This window comes from Oncorhynchus tshawytscha, linkage group LG18, assembly GCF_018296145.1.
Source record: "Oncorhynchus tshawytscha isolate Ot180627B linkage group LG18, Otsh_v2.0, whole genome shotgun sequence".
Lineage (NCBI taxonomy): Eukaryota > Metazoa > Chordata > Actinopteri > Salmoniformes > Salmonidae > Oncorhynchus > Oncorhynchus tshawytscha.
The window spans coordinates 18,176,879-18,189,946 of NC_056446.1; the positions used below are offsets into that span (position 1 = coordinate 18,176,879).

Below are 13,068 nucleotides of genomic sequence, written 5' to 3' on the forward strand. Positions count from 1 at the left end.
CAGTTAAATCTACTTGAAAATCTGTGGCAAGACCTTAAAATGGTTGTATAGCAAGGATCAACAACCATTTTGAAAAGAATAATGGGCAAATGTTTCACAATCCAGGTGTGGAAATCTCTTACAGACATACCCAGAAAGACTCACATCTGTAACCGCTACAAAAGGTGCTTCTACAAAGTATTGACTCAGGGGTGTGAATACTTACAGCATGTAAATGACACAGTATTTTTTTCCAACTTGTACATTACTTGCATAAAGTGGTTGGAAGGAAACCAATGTTATTGAAACATTTTTTTGTACATTCTGACTGTTAAAGATCGTTTTACTGTGTATTACTGTTCTGTCATATCCTGCATGCTCACATTATGCCAAATCGTTAATTTATTGTCTTATATTTTTATGCTTTCAGTAAGTGTCAAGAAAAGTCAGAACACTCAGGAGGTTGTGTTACGGGCCCTCTGGAAAGTCCTAAAATGTGCCCCTGACTGTCGTGGTGGAGGAGGACACAAAGTATGTACAATGAGTATACAAAATATTAGGAACACCTTCCCATATATTGAGTTGCACCCCCTGAGGGGCCCCGGTTAGTTGAGGTAATATGTACATGTAGGTAGAGTTATTAAAGTGACTATGCATAGATGATAACAGAGAGTAGCAGCAATGCAAATAGTCTGGGTAGCCATTTGATTAGGTGTTCAGGAGTCTTATGGCTTGGGAGTAGAAGCTGTTTAGAAGCCTCTTGGAACCTAGACTTGGCGCTCCGGTACCGCTTGCCGTGCGGTAGCAGAGAGAACAGTCTATGACTAGGGTGGCTGGAGTCTTTGACTATTTTTAGGACCTTCCTCTGATACCGCCTGATATAGAGGTCCTGGATGGCAGGAAGCTTGGCCCCAGTGATGTACTGGGCCGTTCGCACTACCCTCTGTAGTGCCTTGCGGTCAGAGGCCAAGCAGTTTCCATACCAGGCAGTGATGCAACTAGTCAGGACGCTCTCTCTGGTGCAGCTGTAGAACCTTTTGAGGATTTGAGGACCCATGCCAAATCATCAGGAAATCCAGGATCCAGTTGCAGAGGGAGGTGTTTAGTCCCAGGGTCCTTAGTTTAATGATGAGCTTTGAGGGAACTATGGTATTGAATGCTGAGCTGTAGTCAATGAATAGCATTCTCACATAGGTGTTCCTTTTGTCCAGGTGGGAAAGGGCACTGTGGAGTGCAATAGAGATGGCATCATCTGTGGATCTGTTGGCGCGGTATGCAAATTGAGTGGGTCTAGGGTTTCTGGTATAATGGTGTTGATGTGAGCCATGACCAGCCTTTCAAAGCACTTCATGCTACAGTCGTAAGAGCTACGGGTCAGTAGTCATTTAGGCAGGTTACCTTAGTGTTCTTGGGCACAGGCACTATTGTGGTCTGCTTAAAACATGTTGGTATTACAGACTAGGACAGGGAGAGGTTGAAAATGTCAGTGAAGACACTTGCCAGTTGGTCAGCGCATGCTCGGAGTACACGTCCTGGTAATCCGTCTGGCCCTGCGGCCTTGTGAATGTTGACCTGTTTAAAGGTATTACTCACATCGGCTGTGGAGAGCGTGATCACAGTCTTCTGGAACAGCTGGTGCTATCATGCATGTTTTAGTGTTATTTGCCTCGAAGCGAGCATAGAAGTAGTTTAGCCCGTCTGGTAGGCTTGTGTCACCGGGCAGCTCTCGGCTGTGCTTCCCTTTGTAGTCAGTGCATCACAACTTTACATCACATTACATCGCACTTCAATCTTTTGTCTTGCACATTCACCTTCGGAATAGCACACATGCACAATCCATTTCTCAATTGTCTTAAGGCTTAAACATCCTCCTTTAATCTGTCTCCTCCCCTTCATCTACACTGATTGAAGTGGATTTAACAGGTGTTATCAATAAGGGATCATTGCTTTCAGATGGATTCATCTGGTCAGGCTATGTCATTGAAAGAGCAGATGTTCCTAATGTTTTGTACAAGTTGCTCTTTTTTGAAGACAACTCTAATCTATAACTGCCACAAACGTCTTCAACTCGTACCATGGAAATACATTTAGTCAGCTGAGTCAAGTTTCTTCAGGAATGTTATTTTCTAGTTTTCTTTAAAATCTCAAATTGATAAAGTTGTGATGCACTGATTCTGTTCATTTCAGATCTGACACATCACACGACTCTTCAAGGCGGCCACTACGCTCCAGATAGTCTTCTGTGCTCAGAGGTCCATGAGGATCTACCCCATCACACCACTCTAATCATGAATAAAACAATGAGCCTTTATAGTCTGTGTCCCAGTCTTTCTATGCATGTAATGTCTGTGGGTGAATTATGAAACAATTACTGTATGCAGATGTGCAAAATGTTTTGATGTATATTTGTTTTAGCCATTGCTTGATATATTTTAAATGTAAAAGAATATGTTGCATATTGAAACATGAATTGGTGCCTATAGAAACCCATAGAAATGTAATGAACCATGTATTCAATATCAAACTTCATCCTCTGCAATACGTGTTACAGTAGGTAATAAGCTGTAATCAGGTGGTCATTCAGGTTATGATGTCTTAACTATGACCCGTATATACAGTGCCTTCAGAAAGTATTCATACCTCTTGACTTTTCCACATTTTGTTCAAATCCTCACTTATCTACGCACAATACCCTGTTAATGACAAAGTGAAAACATGTTGATAGAAATGTTTGCAAATTGATTGAAAATTAAATACAAAAATACCTCATTTACATAAGTATTCACACCCCTGGGTAAGTCTAAGAGCTTTGCACATCTGGATTGTAAAATGTTTGCACATTATTTTCTTCAAGCTCTGTCAAGTTGCCATAGATTTTCAAAACGATTTATGTCAAAACTGCAACTAGGCCACTCAGGAACATTCAATGTCATCTTGGTAAGCAACTCCAGTGTATATTTGGCTTCGTGTTTTAGGTTATTGTCCTGCTGAAAGGTGAATTTGTCTCTCCGTGTCTTTTGGAAAGCAGACTGAACCAGGTTTTCCTCTAGGATTTTGCCTGTACTATTCTGTCTCGTCTTTGCCGATGACAAGCATACCCATAACATGATGCAGCCACCACCAGGCTTGAAAATATGAAGAGTGGTACTCAGTGATGTGATTCGCCACAAATGTAACGCTTTGTATTCAGGACATAAAATGTATTTCTTTGCCACATTTTTTGCAGCTTTACTTCAGTGCCTTATTACAAACATAATGAATGTTCATTCTGTACAGGCTTCCTTCTGTTCACTCTGTCATTTAGGTTAGTATTGTGGAGTAACTTACAATGTTGTTGATTCATACTCAGAGTTTAATGGCTGTGATAGTAGAAAACTGGCCTCATGGTGAAATCCCTGAGCAGTTTCCTTCCTCTGAGTTAGGAAGGACGCCGTATCTTTGTAGTGACTGGGTGTATTGATACACCATCCAAAGTGTAATTAATAACCACCATGCTTTTTTTTTTATCCATCTACCAATAGGTGCCCTTCTTTGCTAAGCATTGGAAAACCTCCCTGGTCTTTGTGGTAGAATCTGTGTTTGAAATTCACTGCTCGGCTGAATTTATAGATAATTGTATGTGTGGGCTACAGAGATGAGGTATTATGTGACTTGTTAAGAAGCTGTGTACTCCTGAACTTATTAAGGCTTGCCATAACAAAGGGGTTGAATAATTATTGACTCAATACATTTCAGCTTTCCTTTTTAAAATTTTGATTTACCATAATTCCACTTTGACATTATGGGGTATTGTGTGTAAGTCATTGACACAACATAAAAATTCAGGCTGTAATACAACTAAAAAAGTCAAGGGGTGTGAATACTTCCTGAAGGCACTGTAATATAGCCCATCATATAGTGGTCACAATTATGATCCACTTGTCATATGGTGTTCAGTAAAAATTACATTTTTTTTTTTCAACCAGTTTGCGACCAGAATAAGTTTTCTTAAAATATAATAATTTTGACATCTTTTCAACCAGGTTTTGCCCACTGGGATATAGGGTGATATACTGTATGACAGTGCCTAGCTGGATGGTGTGAGCCATGATATGGCTCATGGTGCTGTACATTTGGGTGTGTAATGGTATGTGTGTCACATATTTATAGACTCGCCATGCATTGTTTCAATATTCAATCGTAGTATTTCCACGTCAACCAATATGCTTATGTGAAGTGCAGTGAAATCTAACTTTTAATTAATCCTAAACATGACTTTTTGATGAATGGGTTTTCTGAGAAATGTAAGCTCTATTGCTGTCTTACATAAACATTTTATCTTCTCTATGTGGATTATCTGTTTGATTGTTTATCTTTGTGATTCATGATTGTTTGATAGTTAATCTTCTTTTCATGTAACTGATGTCATCACTGTCTCTACTCTCTTTGTCCTCACTATGTCACTCTTTGTCCTTACTACGTCTCTCTATGTCCTTACTATGTCTCTCTATGTCCTCACTATGTCTCCTACGTCCTCACTATATAGCCTATAACCTCACAGTCTCTTATATCCTCACTATTAATCCTATATCCTCACTATGAATCCTATATCCTCACTATGTCCTCGCTATGTCTCCTATGTCCTCACTAGGTCTCCTATGTCCTCACTATGTCTCCTATGTCCTCGCTATGTCTTCTACTGTATGTCCTCACTATGTCCTCACCATGTCTCTGTGTCCTTGTCTCTCTGCAGTTTGTGGTGACCATGTTCTGGGCCCTATACTTGTATGACAGAGACCTGGTGTACCCCAGACTTCTGGACAACTTCATACCCCAGTGGCTCAACCATGGCATGGTGAGTACTGTCTGTTTACTATACTGTTCCGAGACCTGTCATAGCGTTACAGTGTTGATTATTTAGCGTGGTTAGTACAGGGTGTTTAGGTAGCTAGAATACGATAAAAAAAATCTTTCATTTTTGCTCAACATTTGGGTCCAAAAGACAAATGTTATTTAGTCCCAAAGATAAATGTTATTTCACCCATCACACTTCTCTGTGGTAATATTTGTTATTTATCATTATAATTTACAAACATGTTATCAAGAAGAGGTATGTATTATAGAGCATTTTTCCATTTTCCCCACTCTATTTAAGAGCCCACTCAGTAAATAAATAGACATTTGAAAGCATATCTGGAGCCCCAAACACATCAGTCACAGTGGACAATGGGCAGCTAATGGTGCCTAAACGCTTCCCATAATAGCAGACACAGTAGTGAGGCACATCTTGTTCCCCCCAATAATCTTCTCTATGGTCATGTTGACGTCAGCAGTCAAAACAATGGGAAGAGGTTGTGTAACTAGTGATATCTATCTGGTGGAACCGAAGCCCTCCGGCTGCCACAATTAGATGAAAGGCTTGTTATTCTAGCTGGTTACACTGGTGATTGATGGATGTGTTCGTTCGGTGTGTGTGTGTGTGTGTGTGCATTCGTGCATCCCTGCGCCCGTGCTGCATGTCTTTTGGCTCCACAATCACATCCCAATCCTGCATCAAGAGTCGAGCCTCCAGCTGTGTCCATAGACAGTGTATAAAGAAGCCTCAATGGATATCTTGACGGATGCAACATACTGTAGTAGTCTGTCACTGCTAGCAACCAATAATAGTACACAGACTGGTTGCTACATAACAATAACTGTTCACAAAGACTGTGGGAAATTCTGTGTAAGCAATTTGGGTGTATGTAAATGTCCAAGGCATTATGTATGATGATATTAATTGGTGTTTAATGGGCCATACTACAGAATATCAGCATAGATTTGGCAGTCAAACCGTGGAATAAAGCCTTGTTTTGATTGTAACTATGGATATGCGATCTTTCCATTCACGTGAGAGATAAATCCGATCATTTTCCAGCGGCGCTATGCAAAAATGCCGGTCTAATTTCCTCAAGCGTATTACCCCGACCCATATCCACTTCAGCGCGTGCCGGGAGTGTTGTTTGTTGTGTGTGTTGGAGTCTGTGTTGCTACGGTCAATTCAAGTCCCAAATGCTCCGATTAAATACAGACCAAGAGTCTTTAAGTCAGGACGAGATGTTACCCCGCGCCTCAACAATCAGGTGGACCAACATGAGTTTAACCCAGAACAGACACTCACAGAAGGTGATCTGGCCTCCAGTCCTGCTAACTATTTTACTAAAGGCTGACCCCAGGGAAAACCCACAACGGGTCCAACAGCTGAAAACAATTCATGATATGCAAAGCCTCCAGATACAGTATGTGAGTGCTGAGCACCGGACGGGTGACGACTGCAGCAGCAGAGTTATTACTCCACAGTAACTATTTTCCTGCATTTCATGGTACCGCATTTGTTTGTTTACCCCCGCTGCCACGGCAACTGTCTCCAGCTCCCCTCGGTATGAGGAGAGAGTGACCGAACCCTGTTACTGTTTGGCAGCCTGGCCTGTGAGTGCTATTACAGTTCACTACAGAGCAAGAGAGTGTGGCCTGGTTCAGCCCTGTATATACACTGTGTGTGTGTGTATGTGTATATATATATATCTTCACTCCACACCATCTTCACACCAGTCTCAACGTCAACAGTGAAGAGGCGACTCCGGGATGCTGGCCTTCTAGGCAGAGTTCCTCTGTCCAGTTGTCTGTGTTCTTTTGCCCATCTTAATCTTTTATTTTTATTGGTCAGTCTGAGATATGGCTTTTTCTTTGCAACTCTGCCTAGAAGGCCAGAATCCCGGAGTCACCTCTTCACTGTTGACGTTGAGACTGGCGTTTTGCGGGTGCTATTTAATGAAGCTGACAGTTGAGGACTTGTAAGGCATCTGTTTCTCAAACTAGATACTAATGTACTTGTCCTCTTGCTCAGTTGTGCACCGGGGCCTCCCACTCCTCTTTTTATTGTGGTTAGAGCCAGTTTGCGCTGTTCTGTGAAGGGAGTAGTACACAGCGTTGTACGAGATCTTCAGTTTCTTGGCAATTTCTCGCATGGAATAGCCTTCATTTCTCAGAACAAGAATAGACTGACGAGTTTCAGAAGAATGTACTTTGTTTCCGGCCATTTTGAGCCTGTAATCGAACCCACAAATGCTGATGCTCCAGATACTCAACTAGTCTAAAGAAGGCCAGTTTTATTGTTTCTTTAATCAGAACAACAGTTTTCAGCTGTGCTAACATACTTCCAAAAGGTTTTTCTAATGATCAATTAGCCTTTTAAAATGATAAACTTGGATTAGCTAACACAACGTGCCATTGGAACACAGGAGGGACATAGTCGGAACATAGTCGTTTACAACATTAACAATATCTACACTGTATTTCTGATGAATTTGATGTTATTTTAAATGGACAAAAAAAAAGTGCTTTTCTTTCAAAAACAAGGACATTTCTAAGTGACCCCCAACTTTTGGACTGTATATGTATATATATATCTCCTCCTCACACTGCTTATCACGTGGCGGCTGTTTTGAAGATTCAAATACACCGGCAGGCGGTGGGATCTAACATAGCAAAGGAAGGCGGTCGGGAGGTATTTTGCACCCTGTCTACCACACAATGAAGCCTTGGTGCACACAGGGAGCGAGGTGTTGATAGAAACCCGGTCTCACCTTTCTCTCTGGGTGGGAGATACGACAGACCATCCGGACACAGTCCCTGACACAGTGCACTGCTGCACACAGCCCTAGAGATAACGTTTATTCAGGGAATGCACAAAGAGAACAGAGAAATGTTTTATAGACTCGGTAAGGAGTGGTCTGATTACGATGCTGTTGGTACAGCGTGTAGTACTGTCAAAATTATATCCCACTGAATAACCTAGTAACGTTCTGTTCATTTATACAGAATATCCCTCCCTGAATATTCATTTCAAGTTCACAAAGTAAAGCGAGACGTGACTTGAAAAGTGTGCCATGGAAAGTGCAGATCTGCCGTCAAGAGATTTGCCTTCAAGAATTTACACAAAGGCAGAGAAAATAAACCAGTGTGAATTCCGGAGCATTTGCAACCAAAGTGGGAATAGACGGGACAGTTTTCCTCAGCACACGTTTTGATGTTGTCAAACCCGGTGCTGCATGTTTGACAAGCTTAACAGGACTCCCTTAATGTGGCTCTGACAATTAGGGCAGAGTCATTTCATCGCCACTTGAAGAGTTCGGTGTCGCGCGTTCACTGCGAGAGTTCCACCCAACCATCAGGAGGCAGTTTACCTGCATCAAACTCACTTTGACAATAATCCACATCTCCACTATGTAATTAGTGGGCTGCCGAAAGAGGGCTGTCACAGAGGGCCTCTCTCTGTCTCTACTGTAATGTTAATGCCAGCCATCTCCCACAGTCCAGGTTCAAAGCAGCTCAACGCGCGTCAACGCGGAAGTAAACATCTCACATTTCCCCAGAGGGATACGTGTAGGGATGGAACTCGATACCAATGTCCCGGTTCTCAAAAACAACAATGAGAGAGACAGAAACTGACTAAACAATAGATAAGATTGAGAGAGAAACCGACAAGTTGCAAGTTTGAAGGTATTCTTGTTCGGCCCCTGTGGAATTAGAAGGAAGCCTTTATCCATCTCTCGCTCTGTCTGGGCCACCTTATATTTAATTCAGCACGTCGCTTCAGGGGACATTTAAATGACACTGTGCCTTGAGATGGACCTCATTGTGCACTGGGGCCTTTATGAATGATTATCCCTGGTAAACACCCCCTATGTTGGGCAGGCCTTTAGTTGCGCTGCCAAGTGTAAAGCCGGAGAGACAATGTGATACACCACAGCACCCTTTTCATAAGAGCAGCTCTCTGATTTGCCCAACATCAACTATTCATGTCCCTCCTCTTTAACTCTGCGTGTGTTCCCTCTCTATGTTCCTTTGTCATGTGCCAGTGGAAATGCATTTGGATTATTTGAAAGAGTTCGTCACACATGGTTGTACCAACAATGTAGTTATACGTGCATTTTCAATATCCCCTCCTCATTCCCGTCTGTTTATCTATCTAATGCGATTTTTCTCCCTGACTGTCTCTCATTAGTTTCGAAGTTAGTACAGTGATTGGACTGAAGAGGCTGTAAACTCTGTAGACTGCCTCTTAAACTGTCTCTGAACTATTTGCTGCGTTTCAGTCCAATTCCTTGTGCTGGATTTGCAGGCAGTCGTTAAGAGTGGAAAATAGCAGTGCCCACAGACAAATGTGGAATAGGCCTTTCGCAGAGGAGAAGATTGTCTCGAACTGTAAGCCCCTGCTGTGACTTTGGAATTTAAGACTGGGACAGAGGAGATATCCATTTAAAGTAAGACTTAACAGTCCCTACTGTAACTCTTGTGAAAGTAGAGGTCTCTCTTAGTAGGGCTACGACCGATCAACATCCCTTCCAATATACTGCTAGGATGATTCAGGCTTCCAATGCACTCTAATGGTGTCCACATGGTTGGTAATGACATGTTTGGTTTACCAACACCTAAGGAGTTACATACAGTTCCAGACAGCTTTCAAGTTCTTTTCTTTTTAGTTGTATTTATTTGTTATTGTTTTTCCACGGCACCCCACAAACAACACAACACACAAACAAAATGGCCACTATACAACACATTCCCCAAGGTGATCAACATACGGTTTCCACATTTTGTCAATTACCTCTGGTTTTTGTTTCACTTCATAACTGACAAAACCCAGTGGCATCACTAGATAGTTCAGTCCTCCACTTTGTTATTTTTGCAGCAATTAGACTTAGATCACAAAACTTACTCTGATATTGTTCACCAATATTTACATTTCCCAACTGACATAATTGTGGAGATGGATGGATATAAATTCCTAGACACAATGAAATGACAGCACATACAGCACATACTGCACATAATCCCAGAACGGTGTCAGTTTATCACAGGACCACAACATCCTTTGTGCTTTTTGCATCTCTCACAGAGATGTGACATTTCTGGGTGCGTTACATGGATTTGGGCAGGAGTGTAGGAAGTCCTATGAATGATCTTTAAACTGCAGTAGTTTATGTAGTGTAACTTCAACCAATGCTATTACCCGGACCAAAGAGAAGACACTTTTACTACGAGAAACAGAAGTGTTTGTGTTAAGTCGACTGTTTTTCAGAACTCTTGTAGACCTCACATTACGTACCGTAGGCACACTTGGATCCCAAGCCGCTTTAGGTGCAACCTCAAGAACGCAAACACAGATGAGGCGAACACCCCATTCATAATGAGAAAGACGTAGCTAGGCGTAGCCCACTGTTAACCAGACTTCCCCCATTGTTACAGCACTGCACCTCCCACCTAAATCATTCAGTCATGTTCGGAACTCTGTGGTGCTTCCTATGTCTTGGACTGATAAAACACCTCACTGTTACAGTCCAGGTAAGACAGAGGCAGCTGAAATAAGATTGCCCTCTGGTGGGCATTGTCCATAGCTGCCTGGCACATGGGCACATGAATCAAAGTTTATTAGCTGACATGACACATTTTTTTATTGCAGGTATAAAGGCAATTGTGGGTCCTCCTACATTTGTACCTTGACATATATCATTTCGACCTGTTATAGGGCCTAGTGTTCCTTGCGTTATCTGATGACTAGGCCCATCACTCAGGGCAGTCCCACAGAATTCTCCATGTAGTGTCATAATGTAGATAACTCTTTTGTGGGGCGTTGTAATATAAGATGTTAGGTGTGACGAGATAGCAGCACAGCGGTGTATGTCTCTGGATTGCAGTCTAGTAGTAGGATCCGTAGAGCTATTAAAGGTAGTTGGGTATCATCATTGCGCTTCATTAGACATACCAGGGTACTTGAGAGTGCATAACACTGTCCCATAACCTGACTGAGCATGTATGTAACAATCAAACCCAAAACCACACTATACCTTGCTTCATTTTCTACTGCTTGTTCATGTTTTCTCTGTCTGCCATTATATAGTCATGTAAGTGTTCGTTTTTACACGCTTACTACCTGCAGCCTTTTAGAAAATCTGGAAAGTGACAGATGGGATCTGTATGTTATTACTGGCAGGTGTTCAATATCTCACGAAGGACAAAGTGTAACCCAGTCTTATGTAAGACATGCTCAGTTGGGGCTGGGATGGCAGAGGGAGGAGAAGACGAGTGAAGAATAAGAGAAAGGCAGGCATACGTTATTTTAGGACTCAGCTCCCCCAGGTTCTTCCAGAGAGCAGAATGGGCCAGTTTCATTGTGATTAACGCCCAGTAAAGACAAGTCGGTCACAACAAATCATTGAGAATGGTAAGAGGCATCGTTGACAACACAAGGCCAGAGGTGCTATCTAGCCTGTGATCGATAACTCTACTATTCTAGAGGGTGGCCTTCCTTCACCCCTTTTCCCTTCCTATTTAATCCCTCCATCCCAGTGCAGGCCTCTCCCAACTGGCCTGTCCTGTCCTCAGGGTTAGGTCAAAGGTCATGGCCCAAGCTGGCATCAAGAGTTAGGCACATCATCACTACACAGCGTGCCCACTCTAGCCCAGGGAAGCCCTAACACTGGTGCCAGGCATTTTCATCCAGGACAGCCTGTCATAACATGAGATAATCACATCAAGACTGCCAGCAGAGCCCAAGATATATCATTGCATTGTTTCCAATGGGAACAAATGAAGCATATTGGGCATGACAAGCAAGCAGGTGGGCAGAGCCAAGCACCAGCTAGCGAGATTCTATTGGGGCATTCTAGTATGTATTTGCATATTTCCGTTAGGGAATGCCTACTCTAAATGCCACGTGTGCAATAACTCAAAACGCCCTTGCACTCCTAAACAATACAATTTTTAAAACTTGTACAAAGGGTCAAGTGAAGTCTAAAAAACTGTGCTCTGTTCGTAACATATTTTAGGTTTTGGGAACAGAAAACTGTATTGAGATGTAATATTTAATCGATGAGAGAATAAGCAGAGAGTCAGCCAAGTTTCATCTAGCTCCATCTCCTCCCACTTCCCGCCACTGGACTTCCTCTCATCACCATATTTGGTGGTGAGAAGATGTTCTAAACGGATGCTTCAGATTTATACATCCTGTGAGACATCTGGCTCCTATCTGTCGTACAATGCAATCATCCTCTTCTCTCCTTCCTAATGGGAGACATTACACAGCAATCCAATCCCCAGTGGGAGAACCAAACGGCCCTAGCTTTCATTTCTCCACACTGATTATGCTTCAATGTAATTAGATGTTGAGGGGAAGTCAAATGCCATCATTTTCAGTGGATAAGGAAGGAGATATTGTTGCTTGTTTCATTTGTATGACACAGGACATCTTTAACCTCTGCTCTGTGGTAAGTCATCATATCAAAAGTCTCTGCGTACTGTTTCTCATGCCTCGGACAATATCCGTCAAGATTCTCCCAAGAGGTGCATTTTTGTACCTCTGTGTCATGAAAACGCCAGCTAATGCTTCCTGCCTATCTCCTCCCTCCACCCCTAAACTCCCACCCCTTTTCACACAGACACACACCCCGCCTGAAATGTACATTAGGTTAAGCCCGACTTCTCAAGCTTCTCAAACAATGCCTCTCGAGAAAATCTTCCTGTTTAGAGCTTCGTCCTGGGAAGACCCGTAAAACCAAGAGGAGCGTATTAAAACATGGTGTAACATTTTTCACGGAAACCTTGTGGGCCTGCCATGAACTGTTCTTTATATCACACACAGACGTTGGAGGGAAAACAGAGGGAGGGGATGGTGGGAGTGTTGTGGAGGAGTGCAGAAGAACAAAATAACCTGGCATCATTAGCTACTCAGCAGTGAGCCTCTCCCCGTCAACTTAGACTTGCTTATTTGGTTTAGGAGATGTTGGCCGTCTCTCAAAGGTTTTCACATCTGCTGAAATTTGTTCGGTTCAGGATTCCAGAAACGGGTTTCTGAGCGCAGATGAGCGAACCAGGAAGCGGCCAAATTCACCGGGCGTCAGGCGGTTTTGAGAGCGTTCTCTGTCTGCTATAGTTACGCTAAAAGAGTTGCGCATCACAACAGACTCGTAAAAATAGCAGGTGAACAGCAAATCCGCACAGCACGTGTCAGGATGGTAGTCAGTCACACAGACGAGCATGTGTTGTTGTTCGATGCATGGAGCAGATTTT

General features: G+C 42.7%; 1 protein-coding gene across 11 annotated transcripts in view; it reads left to right on the forward strand.

Moving 5' to 3' along the window:
- Nucleotides 1-13,068, forward strand: part of LOC112217628 (androgen-induced gene 1 protein-like) — a 51,225-nt gene that overhangs the window by 24,291 nt on the left and 13,866 nt on the right. For 5 of the 11 annotated variants that reach the window (XM_042300746.1, XM_042300747.1, XM_042300748.1 and 2 more), the window contains exon 3: nucleotides 4,712-4,813. In XM_042300746.1, the coding sequence (XP_042156680.1) occupies nucleotides 4,712-4,813 (102 nt within the window). Of the gene's footprint in view, nucleotides 1-409; nucleotides 511-2,166; nucleotides 2,293-3,620; nucleotides 4,106-4,711; nucleotides 4,814-13,068 lie in introns of those variants that run through there. The other 6 variants (XM_042300750.1, XM_042300752.1, XM_042300751.1 and 3 more) reach the window with 5 other exon arrangements.